The following is a 26257-nucleotide window of genomic DNA, read 5'->3' as shown; positions in this document are numbered from 1 at the left end:
CAGCTCTCTACCCCCCCCCCATCCCTTCCCCCTCTCGTCACTGATCTCTATATCTAGCAGAGACAAGGATACTTTCGCCTCCTCGCCTTTCTGTTGAACCTGAACCTGAGGAGAGCTCGGCATCCGTGGAAGGACCGAGTCGCAAGCAAAGGGTGAGAGAGAGCCCCTCCTGCCCGGACCGGGGGAGGGGTGTCAGGCTTGTCCTCGCCGCTGAAAACCGGCGGGAAGCAAAGGTCACAGATGAAATCAGGTTTAGGTGGTGATGAGGGGCTCTTCCCCCGCAGCTCTGCCCTGCCCTGCTGCTGGGACAGGGGTCTGTGGGTGCCCCGACAGGGTCATTCCTTTGCCCATGAGACAGGCCCTCTGAGCACCCTGGGGACACCCCCTGCCCTGCGGGGGAAGGGTCTGGGATGCACCCAGGCTCTGGCAGCAGCCCCAGTGTCCCGGCTCCCTGAGTCCCCGGCAATGTGTGAGCCGGAGGGACTCACCCGGCCCTCGGATCCTCTGTGAGGGCTGGAGGCATCGTGAGCTGCAGAGTGAGAGATGTGATGGTGTTGCAAAGTGAGGAGGGAGATCCCCTGGTAGCGGGTCTGCAGGACCATTTCTAGCACTGATTCACGTGTTAACACCGAGATTAGGCCATTTGACAGCTCTGTGCCGGGGATCCAAACGCTTGAGTGTTGCCTCGGGCGATGGAGAGTGAGACGAGACGTGGGAGTGCAGGAGCTGAGAGCTCGGCAGGATCTGGTCTGGCCCGGCTCCTGGCACGGATCCGTGTCCTGCTGAGCCCCGGGAAGCTGCAGCAGGTCTGGCAGAGGGGCACACAGACCCACGGGCCCAGTGAGCTGCATTCCCACCCCAGGGCTGTGTGAGTGAGTCCTGTCACTTCCTGGGAGTTAGAATGTGTGCAGACTGAGCTGTTCCACCCCTCGTTGTGAATGAGAACCAGTTCGAACACACTCCAGACACAGCTATTGATAACAGCCTTGTGTTGTGCTTCCCACTGATCAATATAACAACTAATTCCTGCTCCCAAGGCACCTTCTGCCACGGCTGTAACAGGGAGCAGCCAATGATGGGCCAGGAGCTGGGCACAGAAGCTTCTCCCTCACTGTGAGACAGGGCCAGTCTGAACCCTCACTTCCTCCTTTTCCTTTCCAGGGGCACTCACTGACATTCAGGTGGCTTTTCTCACCTGGAGCAGTACCCTCCTCTTCCTTATCCTTCCCACCTTGTGAAGTCACAGCCATCAGGCTTTAATCACCTTCTTTTTCCTTTCAGCATTGGCTGGAGTTTACCAAGTCAGTGGTGAAGCAGATGCGGGGTGAGTGTTGTAGGTGTCCCAGACAGACAGTGTGTGCTCCTTCCATCTTAGATATATTCCATTTTCTCCAACCTGTCCCTTGTGGGGTCAATTCGCAGCCCATCTCCCAGAAAAAGGCTCCCCCAAAAGTTGTTCTGGTGGGTTGAGAGCAGGATCACTCACCACCAGCCCCACTGCAGCCACAGCTGGTCATGACCCCCCAGCACGGGGCACCAGCGTCTGTGGAGACCAGGACAGCAGGGGTGGGGATGGAGAAATGAGATTTGGGAGTGGGGAGAGGTTTGGGTGGCCAGCAGATAGTGCTGCTGGTGCTTCCCCACAGCTTTATCAGGGACATCTACACTTCATGGCCACTGCAGTGAGGAATGTCTCCTTGCCTGTCTGCCCCCTCCTTACCACGGGCAGCGGGTGTGTTTGGGGGAAGCGGGGCAGGCGGGTGAGACCCCCAGCATATCTGACCATATGCTCAAGCAGGGTGGTTCAGGATGAAGGGGAAAGCCTTGCCCTTGGTGACACAGTGTCTCTGTTCTCCTGCAGCCCAGCCTCCCTTCACCATGTGCTTCCGTGTCAAGTTTTACCCCACGGACCCGGCGGCACTGAAGGAGGAGATCACCAGGTACGGGCAGGGCAGGACCAGCTGGGCCAGGCAGCGCAGGCTGGGCCGGGGCAGGAGCACAGGGCTGAGCTTTGTTTTGTAGTCAGGGGAGAGCAACAGCTGTTGAGATTTCCAAACCAACCTGGACACTTCAGGATTGTCCCAGCTGTGGGAGAAAAGCTTGGAAACCTCCATCTGTGCTGAGTCAGCACACGGAGCTGCCATACCTGGTGGGAAGCAGAGGCTGAGGGTGGTAAGGTCCTGGCACAGGCTATGGCTGCCCCATCCCTGGAATTGTTCCAGGCCAGGTTGGATGGGGCTTAGAATAACCTGGTCTAGTGGAAGGTGTCCCTGCCTGTGGCAGGGGGGTGGAATGTAAGGTCCCTTCCAGCCCGAACCATTCCAGGGTTCTGTGATTAAACCCCCTGGCTTGGTCTTTGACTGCAGTCGGTTCCAAACCCACATTCCAGGGCGGAGCGCTCCAAACATGGCACTGTCCCTGGAATGCCCATTGCTGCTGCTCACACTCCTGCCTCTGTCCTCAGCTCAGGGTGTCCTTATTGTGCTCAGTCTGTGGGGAAGGGTTGGAGTGCCTGCAGTTCCCCTGCCATTCCCTGGGAGCAGTCCCTGGGAGCAATGAGCCACATCCCTGTGACGTCAGGAGCTCGGCGATAACTGTGCTGAGAACCTGACAGCGCTTCTCCCAGTTCTATCTTTAGGGGCTCTTCAGGCCGCTCTTCCTGCCAGGAGGAAGGACATGAGGAGAACTCATGGAGCAATCTCAGCAGCTCTGGAAAACAAGCCATGGCTGTGGATCTCTGGAGCACATCAGCCCCAGTCCCTGACTGATGGGGTGGGGAGGGTCGGCTCTGCCTGGGGCAGCTGGGCTGGAGCCTCTGCTGGAGGGCTCTGAGCTGGCACCTTCTGTAAAGGGAGACCTGAGAGCCCCCTGGAGCACCTAAAAGGGCTCCAAGAGAGCTGGAGAGCGACTTGGGACAAGGGCCTGGAGGGACAGGACAAGGGGGAATGGCTTCACACTGATAAGAGTAAAGGGTTAGATAAGAGGAAATCCTTCCCTGTGAGGTGGGGAGGCCCTGGCACAGATTGCCCAGAAAAGCTGTGGCTGCCCCATCCCTGGACGTGTTGGACCGGGCTTGGAGCAAGCTGGGATAGGGGAAGGTGTCCCTGCCCATGGCAGAGGGTGGAACACGGTGAAGAATGTCCTCCCAAAACCTCATCTAACTGTGCCCTCTGTCACCTCCACGGGTCCAGACTGGGCCCCATGCAGGTGAGTTGTCCCTCCTTGCTGCCATTTGAGGTGTGCCTGCAGCTGCAGCTGGAGCCTGGGCTTAAAATTCACTTTCCCCTGGACAGAGTCCACTTCAGTATCTTGATTTCTCTTTAATATATTTTATTTGTGCAAATTAGTGTTTTATCTCATCGTAAACATGGATTTGAGCAATGAGGCATGACCGAGAGACTGCAGAGTGAGTCTGGTTATTTAAATGCATTTCTGAGTGCTCCATTTTGCTCCTTCCCTCTGTGACTCACATTTTATCATCTAAAGGTTTTCCCAAACACCACAGGACTCAGCCCAAACTGTTACTTAGGTTTAAATTCATTTAAATATGTAATTTTCCAACGTAGTTTGTCTTTTCACTGGGCATGGAGATAGGGATGGGTGAGCACAGGAGGCAATTCCCCCTGGGTGATACTGTGCCAATCTCTGGCAAGGACAGAGGAGGGATGGGAGTGTGTGCTGAGACCTGAAAGGACACAGAAAGTTTGGGAAGGAGAAAAATCATGTTATGGGGAAGCTGAGCAGACAGGGGAGGATGCAGGACTGGGAAGTGCAGCAGTTGCTGGTGGGCTGTGGACCATGAGATCCCCTTCAGAGCATCATCCTTGGGCACCTCGGATGGGCTGGGGGGATTGTAGTTGTGTTCTGGTGCCGTGAAGAAACTCAGAGGGTGTCCAGGCTGATGGAGATCTCCACCAGCCCTTGGGCTGGGTGCTGGCCCCAGAGTAGGCATCATGTCCCTGTGGGCTGGAACAGGGCTGGGATGTGTGGATTTGAGCCCCAGCCCTGGCCAGAATCAACCCTGGTTCAATCCCAGCAAGTGTCAGGTCTGGTAAACGAACTGCTGGGAGAGAGATGTCAGAGCAAGTGTCTGGTGGCAGATACTCCACATCTAAATTGCCTGTTTGGGTAATTTAAACTTTGCTTAATGAATGGACTCTCCCTCCTGTCCCCAGGTACTTAGTCTTCCTGCAGATCAAAAGGGATCTGTACCACGGGCGGCTGCTGTGCAAGACGTCGGACGCGGCGCTGCTGGCTGCCTACATCCTGCAGGGTAATGGCTGGGTGTTCCTGCTCTGCACTGCTCCCATTATTGCTCTAACAGCAGGTCACTGCACCTGGAATACTGATATTACCCCCACTGCTGGGCTGGGCTGGGCTGGGGGAGGACAAGGATGGGGGCTGGGTCTCCCCTGCATTCCGGCCATGGTGTTCCCCGGGAGCATCCTGTTGGCTCATCCAGCCTCTGCCCTTCTGCCTGTTTGCCTGCCTGCTCCTGCACCTCGAGGAATTAATAAATTTGTGACCATCTGCTGCTGAGTGATTCCCACATAAGCAATGGAATTAAGTGGATGCAGTTAATGCCTGACAAACGGTCCCTCCCAGTGGGAAGCACAGTGGGGTTGGAGCGGCATTCCCAGGGGACACGGAGCCCTGACTGGGTGCTGCCGGGATGGGGAGTGTGCTTTGATTGTTGCTCTTCCCAACTGGATCTGTCTCCCACCAGCTGAGATTGGGGACTACGACCCGGGGAAGCACCCAGAAGGCTACAGCTCCAAGTTCCAGTTCTTCCCCAAACACTCAGAGAAGCTGGAGAGGAAGATTGCAGAGATCCACAAGTCGGAGCTGAGGTACCAGAGCTGTGGGGTTTGCTGGTGCTCGGAGCACTGTTATCCCTGTTTGGGATTTTCAGACCTTAAAGTGTGTAAGCTGTGTCCTTATATGCAGAGGTTGCTGCCCTCTGCCCCCAAACTCCCCTTTCCTCCCTGTGGATGAGATGTCTCTGCTGCAAGTAGGGAATTCATCTCTAAATTTGGCAGATGCTCCTTTTTGGCCCTTCCCAGTGTTGCCAGTTCAGTGGAAGGAACTGGCAGGACAGGATGAGCTGGGCTCCAGTGCTGTGCTCCTGTTGATCCCATAACAAATCTAACAGGAATGAGCCATAGCTGATACCTCATTGTTAACAGAATCCCAGTAGCTGCCTTTCCTCTCTTCCATGGAATATTCTTTTTTCCCCTGTTTTTTTCTCCTTCAGTGGGCAGACACCAGCTACTTCAGAGCTGAATTTTCTCAGGAAAGCGCAGACTCTGGAGACCTACGGGGTTGACCCACACCCGTGCAAGGTAAAACAGTTCTAAAGCAGTTCCTAAAGCTATTGCTCCGGTTGGATTCCCCAAAACCCTCCCGGGGGTGTCCAGAGAAGCTGTAGGAAAGCATTTTCCCATGCAGACAGCTGTAAGAGAGGGGTCAGTCATCTGCTGCTGAAGGAGGTCATTGGGAGGCAGTAACAGGGTCAGTGGCTGAGGAACAACCAGGCATTAACCTGCCAGGGACAGTCCATCCTCTGCTCTGCCCAGCCCATAATCCAGTTTGCTTTTAGAAATGCTCTTTATTGACTGTGGATGTCACTACCTGTGGCTCTCTCTGCTCCCTGATAATCCCATCACATGCAGATGGATGTGGGATGCAAAGCAGACAGAGAATTCTCCCCTCAGGCCGTGCCTGTGCTGGGGTCCCTCAGGGCTTTTCCCTGAATTGTGCCACATTAACACACAATTGCAGTAAACTGGGGGAGTTCCCTGTTTATGGGCTGTTTGTGAGTGCCCCGGGGGTTGCTTTGCTGTGAATTCCCTCTGAACCAGTGCTCTTGCCAGGAACCACCCATTTCTGACCTTTGCTGTAGTTGCCTTTCTTTTACCCCAAGAACATTTTTAAATATATTTGAGTTACACTGATTCATGTTCTTACAACAGCTAAGGACAAATATACACACTTGTAGGTCTATTAGCAGAATTCAGCCTAATTCATGAAGAGCTGCTGTTAATGAGCTTAAAGGATCCAAAGTGAAATGGAGCTGATTCTGTTCCCTCTTCTCCAATGGATTGTGGCAGAGTTGGGATGAGGGACTGTTTCCTCCCACCAGGCATTCTTGGTTCAGTGCCCCTTGACTTGGTCCTGTTTGTCTGAAGTTTTCATGGTCTTACAGTAGTTTTCCCCCAAAAATGCAAACATAGAAAAAGATATTCCCTTCTTAAGCAGGGCTCACTGGAGCTGCTGATGCCGCCCTTGGTAACTGTTCTAGACATCAATCCCTGCATGAATGTGTGTGTGTGAATAACAGGGATTCCCTCTTTTCTCTGTATCAGATGATGGACAGAACTTCTGGCCTAAGCAAAGAGAATCATGGAATTGTTTGGTTTGGAAAAGCCCTTTGAAACTATTGAGCCCCACCACTCCCCCAGCACTGCCAAGCCCTCCACTAACCCACATCCCAGGGGCCACATCCACAGGGTTTTTGAACCTGTGCAGGGTCCCATGCCCCCTTTAGCCCCCCCCAGCCCCTACCAAGCCTCTGCACCCCCAGGAGGGTACATCACTGCTGAGACCCTGCTTCCTTTCCTGAAGGCTTTCCCAGACTTGGGAAAGAGCCAGAGCACTTTGGACAGCCCAGGGCTTGAACTGTGGCAGGTTTCTGAATTTGGGGTTCACACCTGGGGATCAGCTCTCTCTGCCTTTCAGCCTTGACAGGCTGAGGATGGACTTTTGTTCTGAGCATCCCTCAAGAGCCCTCTGGATGCCTGCTGGCCAAAACCAAAAACAGGATGAATCCAGCGATTGCTGATCAGCCACAACTATTTCACAACATTTTCACAACTGAGTGTCTCTGGTTTTCCCTGCACCCAGTGCAGTCACTGATCACTTCCCTGGAGCTGCCATTGGGATGGGGTTGAAGTGCTGCCTGAACCAGACAGAACTGGTGGCTTTGAACTGGCCTGATGCTGCCCAGGGCACTGGCTGGGCAGGGCTCTGAGGGAGAGAAGTGCAGCCAGGGGTTATCATGTCCTGGGTTAATTACTACATGTATTAGTAATATAACACAGTGTTTAGGACCTGGGCTTTGATGATCCTTGTGAGTCCCTTCCAACTCAGGATATTCTATGATTCTATGATAATACAATATATAACTATATTGAACTATGTACATTATAGTACTTATTATATATATTAAATAAATACTGTGTATCTATATAATAACTATATATAGTGACATATAACAGTATAGTTACAATATATATATTAAATAGATATATTAATTGCAACAATGACAACATGCTGTTATGACAATAGCATATACTCTATGTGTCAGTGTGATCTATAAATGCTAACATGTAACTGCAGCACGGTGCTGGCAGAGCTGGCACACAGGCTGCTGCAGTGCCCCAGCTCCTGGCCGGGGGTGGCTGGTGCTGTGCTTTGCTGGCCAGCAGCACTGAGCAGCAGCCACGGTTGCCTTGCAGGACGTGTCGGGGAACGCGGCGTTTCTGGCCTTCACGCCCTTCGGGTTCGTCGTTCTGCAGGGAAACAAGAGGGTTCACTTCATCAAGTGGTGAGTTCCCACCCCAGACTCCAGTCACTCCGTGGGTGTCCTGTGTCACCCCGGGGGCTCTGAGGGATGTTTGGGTACGTGGGTGACCCCCCCACGGCACCAGGGTTGGGGGGCCGTGCCCAGACAGGGCAGTGCTCAGTGCACCCAGAGCTTTGCTGCCCCTCACTTATTATTTTCTACGTCTGTCTCCATTAAACTTCACTGTCCCCATGTTGGCCAGGTCCCAAATGCCCCCAGCCCCTCTGAGCCTGGCTGTGATGTTCCCAGGTCACTGTAGCATCTCCAGATTTGGCCAGTGTGTCCCTGGCACTGCCACCAGCCACTGCCCATGGGATGAGCTCCCCAGGACTCACCGCTGACCCCCAGCTTCACTCTGGGGTGTCCCAGATTCCAGCTCTTGGTTTCTGAGCTGGTCTCACCACCCCATTGCACCTCCCAGGATGGAAAGCAGGGTCTGGAAGCTGCCCTGCTGCCATCCCAAACACCAGAGTGGTGCCAGGGGCTGGGCTGGGTGGGCTCCAGGCTGTGGTGGGCTCTGCACAGCTCCCACCTACCTGTCCTTGTATTTCCAGGAATGAGGTGACCAAGATGAAATTCGAAGGGAAGACTTTCTACTTGTATGTGAGTCAGAAGGAGGTGAGTGTTCCCCCTTCCTGTGGGAATTCCTGGGCACAGTGTGGTCATGTCTTCAGGGGGTTCTTCAGGAACTTGGCAGCAGCATCACCCTGGCCTGGCAGGGCAAGGGAACAGGGATGGTGACAGCAACTGCAGCTCCATGACAGTGCTGGGGTCACTTCCCTGCTCCCACTGGTGCCCTGCTCTGGGCATTAGATCCCTCAGCTCCCCTGGGCTGTGCTGTGGCAGAGGTTCTGCCCACCAGTTCCTGGCCATGCCTTCCTGCTGGTGCTGCCTTTGGGATTGTGGTGGTTATTCATTGCTGTGTCCCACAAAGTCAGCTGGAACACCTCTGGGTGGAGTTGGCTCCCCCAGGAGCCATCAGCAGGAGTTTTTTATGAAAGTTGTATTTCTGGCTGTTCCCAAAGGCTGGGAGCAGAGGGGTGGGTGGCAGAAAACTGGCACATATCTGCCCATCCCTCATGCCTGGCTCCACACCGGGCTGTTTGCCAGTGCTCCAACCCCCCTGTGTCCCAAATGGCTCCAAGGCAAGATCTGTCCATGCCAGTGCCACTCTCCAGCCCTGTCTGCTCCAGTCTCTGTCTGTCCAATGGGCACCACTCCCTGTTCCCTGCTCAACTCCCTGTCTTTCTCCTTTAGGAGAAGAAAATTGTCCTCACCTATTTTGCCCCGACACCAGAAGCCTGCAAACACCTCTGGAAGTGTGGGATTGAGAACCAGGCTTTCTACAAGTAAGTGCTGGTTTGTGTCCTGCGGCCTCTGTGGGTCAGTGCCCACCTCTGGGCTCCATCCAGGAACTGGGATTGGTCACTGCCCATGGGGCACTTTGTCCCAGTGGCCCTGGCAGAGCCACAGTACTGAGGAGGTGCCAGTGGAGCTGCTTGGATTCACCATCCTGCTTATGCCATACTTAACCCAGCCCACTTTGTGCTTGGTAATGAGTTTTATTTTAATCAGCAAGCTGCGAGACAGAGCGTGCAATGCATTCCCACTGGGAATTCTGCAATCAGCAGCTGCAATCAGCAGGTTTCGCTCCTCATTACATGAACATGAAATGAAATTGCAATATTGCTTTACAAATCTCCCTGTGATTAGTCGTGTCAGTGAATTACCGCTGGGTTGTGCACCCAGCAGAGTGGACCGTGGGCTCAGCTGAGGTGCTGCTGGGCACTCCTGGGGTGAGGGATCAGGTCCCATGGGATGGGAGGGAGATGGGATGGTCCCTCATGGCAGCTTCACCCACCCCGGCAAGTGCCCACCTGCCCAGGACAGGCATGTCCATCACCCTGCCATGCCCAGGCCATGGTGGGGTTTCAGCCCCCTGGAGAGCTTCAGCCACTGCACGTGGGTGTCACTGATGGCCTGTGGGACCCAGTGGGAGCTGTGACCCAAGGCCCTTCCAGCTGCTGGAGACTCCTTGGCAGTGGGTCCATCCCAGCCATGCTCCCACTGCCAGCACTCTGCTCCTGTCACTTGGCCACGTCTGGGTTCATTCCTGGTGGTATTCCACATCTCCAGGCTCTGCTCCTGTCACTTGGCCTCGCTGCCATCAGCTGGCAATGCAGGGCTCCCCCCTGGGGTGGGTGTGGGGTCAGTCCGACGGGGGTGATGCTGTCCCAGCACGCGCAGAGTCCCCTGTCCTGGTCACCAGTGGGATGTGTTGGGAACAGAACTGGGCAGAGCTTTGCCAGGATGCAGAGGGCCATTCCCAGCTCCTGGCTGGCGGTGTGGGGTACTCACACACTCCTGGTGCTGTTGCAGGTTGGAGAAGTCAAGCCAGGTGCGGACGGTGTCCAGCAGCAACCTGTTCTTCAAGGGAAGCCGGTTCCGATACAGGTAAATATGACAGCAGGGGCAGTTCCTGGAGGTGCTCTGGGGCTGCAGCAGTCAAGGGCCATCTCGGGGTCCTGCAGAGATCCCTCCATTGTAGTGCTGACCCCAGCCAGACCACCACCACTGCTGTCTCTGTGTCACAGCCGCCAGCCCCCTCCCCACCCCCAGAGTTGCAGTTTTGGAGGGACAGGAGTAAAGGAGGGGAGAGGACAATGGATTTGGGGTTTGAGAACAAGAAGTGAAATGAATCACTGTGGTCCCTAAATTTCTGGGGGAAGTTGCTGGAGTGAGAACCTGGGCCTGGGACCTCGTACCTCTGCAGCACAAGAGACCCCAGCACAACCCCAGCTGTGAGGTGCACGGTGCTGGAGCCTTCCTCACTGGCATGGGAGGGCCTGGATGCCTGTTGTGTGTCCCCCAGCTGAGGGGAAGTGATCCCGTGGTGTCCGGTATCCAATGCCAGGCCAAGCAACAAAACATGGTGGCAGAGGTGTCAGCTCAGCCTTTCCAGGCTCCTCCATTGCCCTTATTCCCAGCAGATATTTCTGCTTTCCCCTGGAGCTGTGGGGAGACCCCCTCCAGGGAGTCGTGTGTGTGGGGAGGGCCCAGGTGGTGCTGGGACACGGGGTGCCATGGGGGGATGTGTTGGCTCACTGGTACCGTGCTCTTGTCCTCACCTCTGCTGTTCTGGACCCTCCTGCAGCGGCCGCGTCGCCAAGGAGGTGATGGAGTCCAGCGCCAAGATCAAGAGGGAGCCCCCTGAGATTCACCGGTAAGAGCCTGGCAGCAGCTCCCAGGGGTCGGTACCCAGGGTGGGATCCCAGCAGGAGCACTGCCACGTGCCCGGGGTGCTGGCACCGTCCCAGCTCTGACCCCGACCCCGCTGTCGTCCCCAGGGCCGGGCTGGTGCCGAGCCGGAGCTGCCCGTCCATCACGCACGGCCCCCGGCTGAGCAGCGTGCCCCGCACCCGGCGGAGAGCCGTCCACATCTCCATCATGGAAGGTAGGGCACGAGGGGGGCCTGGCCACCACCGGGGCTTGGGAGCGGGGGCACACAGACCTGTGCACACACACACCCCTCACACGTGCACACACATACACGCGTGCACACACATGTCCAGCTGGGTCTGCAGCCCCGGTGCCTTGTTCTCAGAAAGGCTGGTGTGTCACCAGGCTGGGGCAGGGAGTCTTCTCCCCATCCTGGGACTGAATCGGGGTGGGATGCACTGCAAGAAGGGCTGGCAAAGGGCAAAACACTGGGAGCAGCCCTGGAGCTGCCCCACAGGGCTGGGAGCATCTCTGGGGGCTGTGGCAGTGCCACTGGTGACAGCAGTGTCTGGCTCCTGGTGACACTGGGGTGACACAGTGTGGGGTGGGTGTTGGGGAGTGTGTTGTGGCTGAGGGAAGGTGCACAGAAGTTTGTGAAGATGCAAAGAGATTTGGAAAACAGAGATGCTGATGGGGGACCTGGGATGGCCCAGGAGCAGGGGGGAAGGGAGGGGTGCCCTGCGCCTGGATGGGCTGTGGAGCCAGCCCTGTCCTGGCACAGCCACACCAGTCCTGCTCCCGGGCTGTGCACAGGGACAGGGACTGCCTGTCCCAAGGGACAGGATTTAATTCCACTGAGGAATCCCAGGGCTGGCGTCTGTACCGGTTTTGGGGGTGGAAGCAGGCAGGGTCACCTCTGCCACCCAGTTACATGTGACACCCTCCCCGACGTGCAGTTGCGAAGCAGCCAGAGCATGAAATCATCTCCCACCATAAATCACCCTGAGCTGGTACCACCCCTTTGCTTTTCCTCACTCTCACTTCTACTCGGTGCCCAAAATAGCCCTGCCCCCGGGCCAGCAGCACCAGTGCCACTCGTAGCAGCCGTGCTGGAGGGCGAGCGGCCGTCCCTGCGCTCCTCCTGTCCCTGTGCCACCATGGTGAAGTGCCTGGTAAAGATTAAAACCAGGGTCAGCGTCCACCTGTGGCTCATCAACCACTGCTGCCGGGGGGTGCGGGTGCGGGTGCTGGCCCTGGGGCCGCGCCTGCTGTCCCGGGCCCTGGGGATCCTGCCGCTGCTGCCCGCTGTGCCCAGCCTCGGCCCCGATGCTCCAAACGGCCCCGGGGACGCCCCTGTGCCAGGTAATGCTGCCCTGCCAGGGCTGGGCTCTTCTGGAGTGTCTCCAGGGCTGTGGTCCCTGTGGTCTCCCGGTGACCACAGCCCCAGGGGCAGGTGGGATGCAGGAATGTCGGATGTGGGATATGTTTGCGGGGAAGTGGGCTGGGGTCTCTGGTGCTGGATGGACCCTGGGTTGTTATTACCAGAGAGCAGCTCTGGGGGTGGGGCTGGACCCACATTTCCCAGGATTCTGCTGTCAGGGCCATGGAAGCAGACAGCAGGAGGGTTTGTGTCTGGGGGGTCAGCACCGCTCTCGTTGCAGTGACGAGCAGGGAACCCCCTCAGTGGGTGTCCCCCTTGCCAGGGAACCCCCTCGGTGGGTGTCCCCCTTGCCAGGGAACCCCCTCGGTGGGTGTCCCCCTTGCCAGGGAACCCCCTCGGTGGGTGTCCCCCTTGCCAGGGACGCAGCAGGTGCCGTGGGGGATGTTCACATGAGACGGGAGAGCACATAACTGTCGGGGTGAGAACGTGTTCGCTCCTCACCGCCCGGGCTGCCCCTGTGCCCGGGTGGCAGTGGTGCTAAGCCAGGCTGAGCCAGGGCAGCCGGGCAGTGTTTACAAAGGAGAGGCTGCAAAGCCCCGGGAATGTGGCTGGGTGGCTCCGGGTGCTTCACCCTCTGCAGGGCCAGGACATAGGGTGACAACACTCCAGGGTGCTTTGGTGCACTGTGTCCTCCCCGTGGGGACAGGTCCAGCCCCGTCCCCCTCCAGCTGCCAGCAGGGTGGCCCTGGGGACCCACTGGTCCCCACCACAATCTTCAGAAACCCTCCCTGGTGCTGGGGATGCTGTGATGGCAGAGCTCCTACCCTGCCTGCCAGAACTGCCAGAAACAAGTCCCACATTTGTGGGGATTCTTGGAATTTGGAGAGGACTTGGAATTTGTGGGGGCGGGAGTTCCTCGGCACAAAGGGCTGTAACTCAGCCCAGTACAGGGCTCAGGGCTGGCACAAGGGGCTGGCACACAGTTCTTCCCATGGCTCCTGCTCCTGTGTGTGGATGTAAAACATTTGGTTTGTGGTGCACCATTAGAACTCAGAGCAACCTGTGCTGTGGGGGTCTCCTGCACATGATGGGGGACATCCCCCTGTGCCAGACCAGCACAACTCTCTCTTTACACACCTCCCACACTGGGATCTCCCAGTTTCTGCTCTGAGGGGGGCAGGGTCTGTTCCAGGGCTCCCACAACTGCTCAGCTCTGCTGCCCACGGCGACTCTGGCTCAGTGTGACCCCTCTGTGCCTCTCTGAGGTGCAGGGGTTTGGTGGGGGAGGGCTGTGCCAGCCAGGGGGTAGATCTGTAAGGATAAATCCGTATGGATAAATCCCCAAGTTTGGCCCCATGGGCTGCAGCAGGCTCGGCTGTGTACAGTGATGCCTCAGGGAGAGCCCAGCCCAGCTCAGGGCTGGCAGGGACCCACCAGCTGCCCCAGTGTGGCCCCCGGGCTGTGTTTGTGCCCCCCACCCCTCCCTGCAGCCCCTGCTGTGCTGGGCATGCTCCCCCAGCTCATCCCTGCCCATGTCTGGGTACTGTCAGCAGCTGCCCATGGTGCCAGGGGCTGGCGGTGCCAGTGGCAGAGGGGCCGCCAAAGGCTGCTGCAGCAGCTGCCAGGGGGCTTCACTGTCGAGCCAGGGGGGCTTCACCGTTCAGCCCGCGGGTTGGTTTGTGATGAGCTGCTGAACAAGCAGGGCCTGGCGCGCGGTCCAGCTCCAGGCCAGCGCTGGCAGTTTGATGGGGACGAGTCACGTCGGGTGTCGAGCGTCAGCACCGCTGGTCACGAGATTGGTTAACCTGTGGCCAAGGGGCTGCGGTCCCGAGGACCGACAGACACAACCGCCCACCAGCACTCCGGCGGACAGCGGGCTGGCGGTGGGGGGGCTTCCCGCAGCAGTAGGGCCCCCCCTCAACCCACTGAGCAACCCCTCTTCCCCTTCCTCTGTCCCCCCAGGCATGGAGTCCCTGCGAGACAGCGCCCACTCGACCCCGGTGCGCTCGGGCCTCCCACGGCGACGCCTTCGCGGGCCCCGGGCGGGGCCGCGCCGAGAGCAGCGAGCGGGTGGCCGTGATCGCCGACGAGAGCTACAGCCCGGCCGACAGCGTGCTGCCCACGCCCGTGGCCGAGCACAGCCTGGAGCTGATGCTGCTCTCGCGCCAGGCCAACGGGGCCCCGTGCAGCATCGAGGAGGAGAAGGAGTCGGAGGCGGGCACGCACGGCGGCGGAGCGGAGGTGGGAGCTTGCGGGCTGCTGTGCCCGGGCGCCGGACTGGCCTGTGGGCCGGCACAGGCCCAACAGGTGAATAAGTTTGTTTTAAGTGTCCTCCGTTTGCTCCTTGTGACAGTTGGACTCCTCTTTGTTTTGCTCCTCCTCCTGATCGTCCTTACTGAGTCCGACCTTGACACTGCCTTTTTCCGCGATATCCGCCAGACCCCCGAGTTCGAGCAGTTCCATTACCAATACTTTTGTCCCCTCAGGCGATGGTTTGCCTGCAAGCTCCGCGCCGTGGTAAGCCTGCTCATTGACACCTGAAGGCAGGAGGCACCACGGGGGCCTGGGGAGAGACCTGCCGCCGTCCCCGCGCGGGACCCGCCGGGCACACACTAACCCTCCCTTCCCGACCCAGAGCCGGCGCGCCGCCGGCCCGGGAGGGCGGCTTTCCGCGGAGGAAGATGAGGGTGGGCGCAGCCCCGGAGCCTCCTCCTCCCCATGTCCAGCCGCCCGCTCCCACCCCCGGAGCCCGCACAACACTTCCCGTCCCGATCTCACGCGCATGACTTGGGAAGCGCCGAGCAGAGAGGAATTCATTGCTCTGCCACCCCCCGCAGAACCGGGGCTGGCGGTGCCGTTCCGCAGGAGCTTTAGCAATGGTGCTACTGAGGTTTAATTTAACACTCGTGTACTGTCACGGTATTGGATCCGCACTGTGCCCACCGCCCCCCACGAACCGCTTGGCAGAGCCCTCCCTGCTCGCCGGAGCCCCCTCCGAGGTGACACATGCCGCGATGCTCTCGGGGACGCCCCGGTTCCCCCTCTCCCCACGGCGCAGCGATCGGAGCCCTCGCCCTGCTGCGGACTCGGCCCTTTGCCACTTTTTTAAGCCTTGAAGCGTCGGTGCTCCCGAGGGCAGGGGAGCACAGGCAGCCAGGGAACGCCGGGCACGCGCAGCCAAGCCTGGCATGGAGCTGTAGTGACTGTCAGATTTATTGGGAAGACCTTTACCCTCCGCCAGTTGTACCTGTTTTGTAAAAAAACCAAGAAAAAAGAACAAAAAAAAGAAAAAGAGACATTTCAAGGTCTATTTTAACAAGGAAATGCTATTTTGTTATGGAATCTAATCCAGTCTTTTTTTACTTTATGGATGGGGTGACCGTGGGTGCCGGTACCGAGTTGTTCCCAGTGAGCAAATGGTTGAGGAGCAAACACTTCCATAGGACAGGAGCCCAACGCCAGCCGAGCCCTGCTGGGTTTGGGACAGAGAAGGAGCTCTGGGTTTTGGACTCTCCTGAAGAGGACAGAAGTTCAGGCACGCAGGTGACACTGAAGAAGCCAACGGACACCATTAGCCCCAACTGTTCTTAAGCAAAAGTCAATAAACCCGACTCATCGTGCTGGTGACAACCCCCAGGACCAGTGATCACCGGGAGCAGCAGCCCATCCATAGGGAGCAATAACAGCCAGTTCTGGTAAGGTTTGGGTGAGAAGCTGGACATATTAGCAAAAAAAGAGAAGGTGAGAACAGTTGAGCAAGTTTAATTTCATCTCAGGGAGAGATTTTCCATAAGCTGGGGCCATAACTGCAGTTTTACAAAGCCTGATGTCCGTGTTGTCTGTGAGCATCCACCACCCACCGCTGAGCGGGACGGTGGCGTTGGGCCAGACTGGGATCGTTGTCACTGCAATAAGGGGAGAGGTCCCGTTTATCGACGTCTGTCGGGGGGCACAGACCCCACCCAGGCCACGGCCACGGCCGCCCGCTCACAGCACGAGACCCGAGGAGGGCCTGGGGCCCAGCCCCGGCTCCGGAGCAGGCAGGAGCCCTCCGGGAAGGCTCCAGGAGGTGGAGGAGTGATTTTTTTTACATGATAATCCTGTTTTATGCAACATAGCAAAATTAACTCTTAGTGTAGTGTTCCTACCTCAGCCCATAGCGCTGGTGTTTCTATGCAGTTGTGCTCCTCCTGATGCTGACATTTTTCACCCTGGGTTAGCGCTGCAGTGTCGTCCTTCCTCCTCCTCCTCCTCCTCCTCCTCCTCCTCCTCCTCGTCCTCCTCACTGCGATGTTCTGTGTGATGTGTGACAGCACAGCTCCATCCCATGCTCCATCCTCTTTGGACACATCCTCCGAGTCCCCTCCTGGGACCTTCCACCCGGCTTTCCTCGGATAATGCTCTGTCCCAGCCCCAGGTCACCTCTGCCGTTGTCACCCAGCGTTTTACTTCAAAACCACGAGAACTGGTGATTTTCCGTTGTACGTTTTCCCGTCCATCCCAGATTCCATCGTGTGTTTCAGGCCCTGTTAGTTTTACCCGTCTTTCTATCAAAATGTTGTTTCTGTAGGTTCTGAGATCAGAAACCCATCAATCTCGTCCTAGCATACTGCATCTTTCAGCAGTAGACAGTAAAATACCTGAAAATGTGAATTTCTTAGTTTTCATAAAGAAGAAAATCTAGAGATTAACCTTTCATGTGCCAAATACTGTAAGTTACATCCTTTTTTCCTTTGAAATGTACCTTTTTTTACATATCCAATACCTTAGTTAGCATAAAATCATTGGTGCCATGAAAAGTATTTTTAAATCTAAATAAATATTTAAATATCATGAAAAGTAGAGTCGGGGTGAGCTTTGTTCAGTATTTCTGGTGCTGGTACTCATTTTTTTCTTTGAGTGAAAACTCAGCTCAAACTGTGATGAATTTGGTCTTTTAGCAGTGAGGAGCAGGCTCAGGCCACAGGGAGCAAGTGTTGCTGCAGGTGAGTCCCTCACACATCCCTGCACTGTTTGGACACAATTTTTACAAATGCACCTGGAATTTTGGGCCCCTCATGACAAGAAAGACATGGAACATGCCCTGAGACGGAAACAGAGCTGGGGAAGGGCCTGGAGCAGCAGGAGCAGCAGGAGGGAGCTGGGGGGACTCAGCCTGGAGAAAAGGAGGCTCAGGGGGGACCTTCTGGCTCTGCAACCCCCTGACAGGAGGGGGGAGCCGGGGGGGGTCAGGCTCTGCTGCCAGAGAACAAGGGACAGGAGGAGAGGGAACAGCCTCCAGCTGTGCCAGGAAGCTTTAGGTTTGGTACTGGGAAAATTCCTTCCTGGAAAGGGTTGTGCAGCCCTGGCACAGCTGCCCAGGGCAGTGGTGGAATCCCCATCCCTGGGTGGATTTAACAGAGACATGGATGTAGCACTTGGGGACATGGGTTAGTGTGGCCTTGGCAGTGCTGGGGGACTCATTGGATGATGCCAGAGCTATTCTGGTTGGATACAGCACAGCCTGTAAGGGGCCCGTGGGTGCTGAGGCTCCATCCCACAGAGCTGCCCTGGCTCCAGTGCCCTGTGGCAGCTCCTCACACCGAGAGCTCCCTCCAGCCCCAGCAAGGGTTTAATTACACCCCAGACAGCTCAAGGCACAAATGCTGCTGAACACACGTGGACACTGAACCCTTCAGAGCTGATGGACAGAGCACACCAGCGCTCCAGCTTCCCTCATGGAAATCATTAGGAAGTTTCTCACCCCTGCTGCAAGTGCTGATCCCATGCTTTTTTTTTTCTTTTTAAATTACTTTGTCACTGGGGAAAAAGATTGGTTTTGGTACAAATGTCCCAGCAGGATTTATTTCCACTGAAGACACGAATGCCCAAAGGTAGTTTAAAGGATTTATTTATTTATTTATTTATTTATTTATTTATTTTTTAAGGCTTTTAAAACACAATTCTGTCCTGAGAGATAACAGTCAGCTTTGGAACTGCTTGAATAAACCAAGTTAATGCAAAAGGAGAAAAAAAAAAACCCTGTGCATCTGAGGCACCACTTCTATTCTTTGAATACGTGGAGGCGGCCGCTGGAGTTGCCCCCCACCAGGACGTTCTGAGTGGGGTGCACGACGTTGATGGAGCACACGGAGGTGAGCCAGTCTGTGTTGTAGAAGGAGTGCAGCAACTTCCCGGTGTCCTGGAAGACACTGATCCGCCTGGGCTGTGCCATGGTGCCCACCAGGAAGCAGTGCTCCTGCTTGGGGTCCCAGATGGCCCTGAAGCGGGTCAGCCAGCGCCCCGTGTTACAGTTGTGTCTGCAGGGCAAGGGAAAGAGAGAGAAACGTTCCTCCCAGTGACCCCACGATTCTGAATCGTCCTTTATGTCCTATCTGCTCCTGCATCTTCTAAACCCTCAGCACTTGCACTGGACAGACCATCCTGCTCAGATCCCTGCAGTGGATCCCTGTCCTGGGATGGGCAGGATGGGACAAGAATCCCAGGAAAGGCTGGGTTGGAAGTGACCATGAAGTTCATCAACTTCACCCCCTGCCATGGGCAGGGACACCTTCCACCAGCCCAGGTTGCTCCAAGCCCCGTCCAACCTGGCCTTGGACACTTCCAGGGATCCAGGGGCAGACACAGCTTCTCTGGGCAACCTGTGCCAGGGCCTCCCCCCCCTCACAGGGAAGGACTGCTTCCCAATATCCCACCTAACCCTGCCCTCTGGCAGTGGGAAGCCATTCCCTGTGTCCTGTCCCTCCAGGCCCGCAGGGAGTGGCCACACCTCGGCCCAGGTGTGCTCTGCTCACCTGATGGAGCTCAGGGCTGTGATGGTCGATGACAAGGACGTGGTGTCGTAGACCCTGGAACACAACAGCACTCAATACAATGTACATGTGCCAAAAAGACAGGATCAGCTCCAGCCAGACCACCCGGGAGCAGCACAGACACCCAGCTGGGACACGGGCACCAACATCCCAACTGGAATTACTGGATGTGCTCTGTGAATTGGATTTGCTTTCAGCTGGAACTGCAGCCCTACCCTTTCTGAGAGCTGCTGGAGGAGAGGCTGGATAGGCCAAACCCAGCATCCCACCCACTCCTTCACCTCCATGAACTTGGGATCCCACCCCCCAGGGCAAAAACGCTGCAGAGGTCAAACCAAATCAGGCAGTTATCTAAATGATGGCCACAAAACCACAAATGAGAAACAAAAAACTCCAATACAAGCAACTCACGGCAGCTTAAATTATTAAACGGTAGGCTACTTACAAAAGAGCTGATATTATCATCATTTCAAGTGCCAGCAGCTAAAAATAAACTTCTGAGCACTTTGTGTTCATGTTCATAAGGCAAGTTTTGGCTGGCTTTTGCTTGGTTGGTTTCATGGTTTTGGTTTGGGGTTTTTTTGGTTATTTTTTAAAGATTAACAGTACCTGTGTATTTCACTGCTCCCTGTTAAAAATCCTTCAGAAAAAAAGAGAATTAGGAAAAAAACCCAACCAAACAAAAAAATTAATTAAAAACTACATTAAAAATGTTAATGCAAATAAACCTTTGACAGAAAGTTCTCAGTGACAGGTAACGCAGAGAGGCAATAATAATAATGGTGATGAAGTTGGTATTTGCCATGAAGATTCCTCCCTGCAGAGCCTTACCTCAGCTTGTCATCAGCACACACCGTCACCACCCTGCTCCCAGTGACAGGTGAGAAATAGGCCGAGGCCACACTCTTGGTGTGCCCTGTGAGGGAGCTCACGGGCTGGTTCCCCCTGGGCTTCAGGTACCGCACGTCGAAAACACAAACGTCCCTGCAACAGGTGCCACACAAGGGAACACTTCACAGCCTCCACTTACCAGAACAGCTCCAGAGCCACAGCAGGCTGGGTAGGAGCTGGCTCAGAGTTTCCATATTCACTCAAACAGTGGCTCCAAGGCATTTGGGGAGCACCAAAACCAGCCCAACCAGCCCTTCATTAAAGTCCCTCTGTCTGGCAAAGCCCACCAAGGCCCATCTGTCCCCATTTCCAAAAGGTGAAGGGAAGTCAAAGCAAATCCCATTTTAAATCCTGCTAAGGACTGAAAACTTGTTTTCTTAAACGATCGAGACAGCTTTGAGGATACACTGAGTCTGACAAACTGCTCATCCCCAGCTCTCCTGCACCCTTCAGAGCCCACCCCGGAGCCCAGGCAGACAGACCACTGGAAACAGAATAACCAGTTCAACTTGAGCTACGAGCTACGTACACTAAGCCAGCAGCCAGGAAGTACTGTTTGTTCACGGGGTGCACGTGGACTGTCCGTGTCTTCTTGAAGCCAATGTCTGCAGAGAGCTCCGCCGACGTTCCCGGCGTCCGTCTGTCCACCACAGCCACGGCCCCATCCCAGTGTCCCACTATGGCAGTGGAGGCACTGTCTTCCAGGAAGTCGAAGGAAGAGAAGTTTTCCTCACTCCTGCAGATCTGAGCACAGGGAAGGTCAAATGGTACCAGAACTGTACAACAAAACACACTGTTCCTAACACCCAAACTCTCCCTGGGCTTTGGGTTTCATCCTTGCCCTCTGACATTCACTAAAAATGCTACTGAAGCCTGTGTAATGTGACAGCTCCAGCCTCACCCAGCCACGCAGGTAACCCTTCCATGAAACAGGTATGCGTTCCAAGGGGAAATAATTAGGAGCTAATTAACCATGCAAAGCAGGCTGGCAACAGCACACTCCAAATATGCTGTTAGAGCTCCTACAAGGCACTGTCACCTCTGTGCTCCAGCAATCTAAGGGCTGTTGGCTTTGAGCACACACTGAGCAAGGATTAAGGACACTTTTCCCTTCTCCAGTGCTGCAGAAAGCTTTAATCAGGTGCAGAAATGTGAACTTGGCTCCCTATAATTAGGGAAATCAGCATCAGGATGTCACCCCATGCTATCCCCTGGGGATATCCCCCTGCTCTCACAGCAGCAATCAGAACAAGCACAATGGTGCTGCAGGAACATTCCGTGGCTCAGCTCTCTGAGTGTGCAGCTGTGCTCGTTCCACCAGCACTGATGCTCCTACAGGTGTCACAAGGCCAGGTAACCTGGCATAAGGTAAACTGAGCAGGTTTTTCTTCCCCGACCTCTCAAGATATCATCTTGCAAGCATTTCCCACAAATAACGACCCCCTGGACCTTCCTGCCCAAGCACCTGCCTGCCTGCAGCCCTGCTGAAATCATGGTGCCTGGAAGGGCTGGGGCAAAAAAAAGCTCTAAGCTGTAGTAGGTTGTTCCCTTCCCAGCACTGGGGCTGATCAATGCAGCTGTGCCTGTCAGAACCCAGCACACCCTGCTCCAGGGAAGCTGTGGAGACAGACACAGCATTCTGTCTCCTGAAGGCTGAGAAAAGCAAAGGCAGCTCGTGGTTTATGTTGTTTTACAAAGCTCTTTTGGGTCGTTTGTTTGTAGGACTCAGTTCTCCCAATCACTCTGTCACTGTTTAAAGGCAATGCCTTGAGACACACATTGCTAAGTATGGGAAGAGGAAATTAAACTCAATAATTGCAGCCCTCTGCAGGAAGGAAGTTGGGAGAACCTGGGCTGTTACTGGGTTTTGGTGAGTAGGAAACATCTCCCTATTTTTGTGATGTTAATTAAAGGTTAATTCACGTGTCCTTGTGGAAACAGAACTTTGAGCTTTCTTGCTAATAAAAAGACCAAATAACTTGTTACAAGCAGACTAAACCTTCACAGCAGTGCCCTGGAGAGATCTCCGAGGAGGCAGCACTCACTCACCTCGTCAAAGACAGCCCTGGTGACATCACCACAGCGCAGACTGTCGGTGCTGAGGGACAGCAAGTGAGCAGGGTTGCAGGGGGAGAAGTGCATGCAGCTGATCTGGAGATTGTGGGGGGTGAAGATGTGGGCTCCTTCCTCAGACCCGCAGCTCTGCAAAACAACGGACATTCCACAGAACCGGGTGTCGTTATTTCTGTTAGTCACTGAGCTTTGAAAGTAAAGTCTCTGGTTTATGGATGTTTTTGGGAGGAGGCAGAGGGTGCTGGATATGCCACACCAGGCTGTGCCCCACCTGCACCCAACCTGTACCACACACCTGTGCAGGTGAGGAGCACACCAACCACTCACCACATTCCAGAGGCCAAGGTGCCCCCACTTGTCTCCAGCTGCCACGAGGATGGTGCTTTCGGAAGGGTGGATGGCCATGGAACACACTCGGGATTTCACCACCTTCCTGACGTTCTCCTCGCTCAGCACCATGCTGCTCAGGCTCTCCTGGTACCTGGAACACCACAACCACCAAAGATCACCAAAATGCTAATTAGAGAAGGAAGGGGAAGTGGACAAGGCCCGGTTTTAGCTGCTGCTCCCACGTTACCTCTCTATGTCAGGTGTGCGTCTGTCGGCATCACCCGCTTTCAGCTACAGACACAAAGGAGATACTGATCAGAATCAGAGCCCGAGCTAAATGACTTTATCCAAAAGTAACTCATTATAACTAATAATACCTCACTTATCCTCAGCCATGTGTTCAGTAAAGCCTCTGTCCGTTTACTGTCCTCTGCCTGATCCTCTGGAATCATGGGCACAGGTCCCTCTGGAACCTGCGGCTGAGGTTACATTGGCAATTTTTGTAACTCAAACAAACTAAAACCACAAACAGGATGAATAGGTACTTTCCCCCCACCAGACATTCTAAGAACATATCTAAAAAAAAACCAAACAGGAAATAAACAGTAAAAAGAAAAACCTTATAAAAAAGATAAAGAGAATGTCACTGAGCACAGAAAAACTGCCTCCCTGGGTGTTTTGCTTTCCTGGTACTCCAACAAGACCTGTATTACAGATTCAACTCTATTCTACAGCTCCATGGAAGACTTAAATTCCCATCTCTCAGAGCAACATAAATTTTACTTGTTGCTCTGTCACTGCTTCAAAAGGTGTAAACATTTCAAAGGAAAATAAACCAGATCAAAAGCTACAACGAAATAAAAACCAGAGTAATAAACCTTAGAGTTTAAGGCTGTTCAACTCCATGGGCTGTTGATGTGGAATGTTTTACCTCAGGACCCTTCTGTGCATCCCAAACTGCACTGTGTCACCTGCCAGAGGCCCAGGGCATTGCCTGGCTTGTGGCAATTGTGGAGAGGCCCTGGAGTGTGACAGAACTGACCCTTCACTGCTGTCCCCGTGTCACACCTCCCAGACGCCTCAGGGCTTACAAGCCCAGCAAAGCCCAGTGCCACCAGTCAGCATCAGCAGCACTGGTTTCATAGAGCTGCTGTGCACACACACACATCCTCCAGCCCTTCCCATCTCACATATTCCTCTGCTCCTGGCTGGGCAGGTGTCTCTGATGCAGGAACTGCCGACGGCTCCACCCTCAGCAGGCGCATGGACCGTCGCCGGGCTGTGTCATCCTCCACCTTTTTAGGCTTGGGTCTGGAACAATGAAAACACTCAGATCCAGAACGTGAGTCCCTGCATTTAGGGACAGGTCAAGGGTACAGCTGGGACACAGACTGACACCCAGCCCCTGCAGGAGGATGTGGTTCCTTTTCCCCTCAGTGGCAGCGAGGAACACCACCACAAGCACCTTGCAATGCACACACGTCCTGCACCTCTATTTTCCTACACATCCCTTTATTTTCTAACACATCCCCCCACTGTCACTTCCCTTCCAGCCCTCCTCATTTATTATCCATCCTGTCACCCACCCACTGAGCCATCCTTTCCCACCTTCTCCCATCATACAGATTATTCTTTATTTGGGCTTCAGCTCATTTTCTGCTTGGCCTGGCATTGGTTTGGCACTGCCAAATGTCTTTTCTTCTGCACTAACTGGTTACCCTCTCCCTTATACCTTGTTCTTCCCCTCTCTTTTTTTTCCCCACACCTTTTTCCAACATTGGTTTTCATCCCACAAAAAGGGATCAGGGATATAAATTTCATCTACTATTATTTTACCTTTTGGTGACATGTGGTTGTCTTTTGGTTGCAATTTGGTTAAGTCTTGCAGCTGACTTAAAGAGAAAAAAAAGGATTAATATATATATATATAGAACAAGCATAAAGGATTAACCTGTATAAAATAGAATTATTTCAAGGCTGCAATGAACCCTATTGCAATTATTTATAATAAGAAGAAAGAGAGAAACTGTGGCTGTCCCATTCCTGGAAGTGTCCAAGGCCAGGCTGGACGGGGCTTGGAGCAACCTGGGCTAGTGGAAGGTGTCCCTGCCCACGGCAGGGGGTGGAATGAGATGAGCTTTAAGGTCCCTTCCAACCAAACCATCCAGGATTCTGTGATTTTCATGGGTTTGCTCACACACCTACCCCAGTGAGGGAAGGGTTTCACACCAGGAGGGATGACAGTGTAATTATGAACATTTAGAAAGTGCACTTTGGTGCTATTTAGACTCTATACAAACCTCGTGCAGCTTTAGAGCAGCAAAGAATTTAGCATTTTCTGTAATGTTCTTTAGTCTTTTCCTTTCATAAGCTGATAGGTGAGAGTGTCCATCCTACAGAAAGAAAAGCCAGTTACCCTCCATTGTACAGTTATGTGGTTGCAAGAGAGGTCCTAGGCTCTGAGTCTCTGAACTGGTAATTAAAGTAGTTTGATATATTTGTAACAAATATAAAACCATACAAACTGAGGTGATCGCATATCGACACCAAAACCTGTCCACACAGGTACAGCTTGCTTTACAAGACTTATTCTGGCATTAATTCTGTGAAAAGAACAGATCATCAATGTTTTGCTAGAATGAAAACAATAATGAAGAGACTCAATAAAGAACTTAAAACTTCAGTCTTACAGCAAACACTGGGAATAAATGGAATTCAGTCTTAGATCATTTTTGTCTCCCATAGGGAAGGTGGACTCAACAAGTTGAAATAGTAAGCTCAATGTCTTTTTTATACAGCAGTGCCCAAAACTATATACTCTGAGCATTTTGTGCGTCCCTCAGACACTGTGAAAGGGTAAATGAACTGCCAGCCAGAGGCTAAAAACGGGGGGAAAATTACATACAGAGAAAAATACAAATTTTACTTCTATAAAGATAAGAACCGGGGGCGGGGCACTCACCGGGGCCGCGTCTCCACTCTCGCTGCCGTCGCTGTCCGCATCCCACAGCCCGTCGGGCCGCGGCCGCCGGGTTGGGGCCGGGCGGGGACCCGGCGGGGACCCGGGCGGGGCCGGGGTCCCGCGGGCTCCAGGCGCAGCCTCTTGGCGGCGGGGCGCTCGGCAGGCAGGCGGGGGGCAAGCGGCGTCAGCAGCACCCGCAGCTGCAGCACCGGGGCCGCGCTCGGCGGGGGCTCGGCGGGCCCGCCGGGAGGGACTCCTGGGAGGCGGGAGGGAACGGGGCTGGGCGGGACCCGCGGCACGGCCGGGCACGGAGCCCGGACCGCCCCGGGCCCTCTCCTGACAGCCCGAGTCCCCCGGACCCCTCTTCCTGCCAGACCCCGGGTGGCCCCGGTCCCCTCTCCTCACGCTCCCGTCCCACCCCGGTCCCGCCGGGTCACCTCCCCTCACAACCGCGGTGGCTCCCGGCTCCGAGTTCTCACACCCGGCCCCTCCTGCGGTCCCGGTCCCCCTCGGGTCCCTTTCCCTCGCAGCCCCGGTGGCTCCCGCCCCTCTCACTCACACCGGGGCTCTCCCCTCGCAGCCCCGCCGCCGGACCTGCAGGCGCTGGCGGGTGTCCGGTGCCCGCTCCTCGGGCTCCGCGGCGCGGGCTGGGGCAGCGCCATGGCGGCACGGGGCGGAGCGGCCGCTTCCCGCCCGCACAAGGGCGGCCCGGGCGGGTCCCGCCTCAGGCTCCGCCCGCGGCCACGCCCGGGGCTGGGGCAGGCCCGGGCACGGCTGGGGGGGACTGGGGAGGAATTCCCCCTGGGAGGGTGGGCAGGCCCTGGCACAAGTGGCCCAGAGAAGCTGTGGCTGCCTGGATCCCTGGAAGTGTCCAAGGCCAGGTTGGATGGGGCTTGGAGCAACCTGGGCTAGTGGAAGGTGTCCCTGCCCAGGGCAGGGGATGGGCCCGGATGGGCTCTAAGGTC

At 55.3% G+C, this 26257-nt stretch overlaps 2 protein-coding genes across 2 annotated transcripts; one reads left to right on the top strand and one right to left on the bottom strand.

Moving 5' to 3' along the window:
• The first annotated feature begins 1866 nt into the window (after positions 1–1866).
• On the top strand, positions 1867–14833 carry FRMD5 (FERM domain containing 5). Its single transcript, XM_029958734.1, is given in 12 exon segments — positions 1867–1940; positions 4176–4273; positions 4727–4850; positions 5255–5342; positions 7518–7606; positions 8179–8242; positions 8882–8973; positions 10004–10078; positions 10779–10847; positions 10972–11078; positions 14187–14233; positions 14235–14833. Coding segments are annotated over 12 exon segments (1446 nt in total). The 5' UTR covers positions 1867–1878; the 3' UTR covers positions 14766–14833.
• Positions 14834–18105: 3272 nt separating this feature from the next.
• On the bottom strand, positions 18106–25954 carry WDR76 (WD repeat domain 76). The gene is made up of 13 exons (XM_029958761.1): positions 25887–25954; positions 25293–25548; positions 24631–24723; positions 24167–24222; positions 23521–23641; positions 22708–22809; positions 22578–22621; positions 22328–22481; positions 21977–22129; positions 20457–20671; positions 19868–20020; positions 19019–19072; positions 18106–18523 (listed from the first exon to the last, which is right to left on the bottom strand). Exons 1-13 carry the CDS (start codon positions 25952–25954, stop codon positions 18268–18270), a joined length of 1725 nt encoding a protein of 574 aa, XP_029814621.1. The 3' UTR covers positions 18106–18267.
• Between the last annotated feature and the right edge of the window lie 303 nt (positions 25955–26257).

Source organism: Manacus vitellinus, unplaced genomic scaffold (genome assembly GCF_001715985.3).
Source record: "Manacus vitellinus isolate BGI_N305 unplaced genomic scaffold, ASM171598v3 scaffold_16_pilon, whole genome shotgun sequence".
NCBI lineage: Eukaryota > Metazoa > Chordata > Aves > Passeriformes > Pipridae > Manacus > Manacus vitellinus.
This window is presented reverse-complemented; position numbering and strand designations above follow the sequence as displayed.

Coding starts and splice junctions, on each gene's coding strand:
- WDR76 (XM_029958761.1), bottom strand. CDS start 25,954: ATGGCGCTGCCCCAGCCCGCGCCGCGGAGCCCGAGGAGCGGGCACCGG. Junction 22,482..22,577: donor CGCACACCTGACATAGAGAG/GTAACGTGGGAG, acceptor GTGGTGTTCCAG/GTACCAGGAGAGCCTGAGCA. Junction 20,021..20,456: donor TTCCTGGCTGCTGGCTTAGT/GTACGTAGCTCG, acceptor CACCTGTTGCAG/GGACGTTTGTGTTTTCGACG.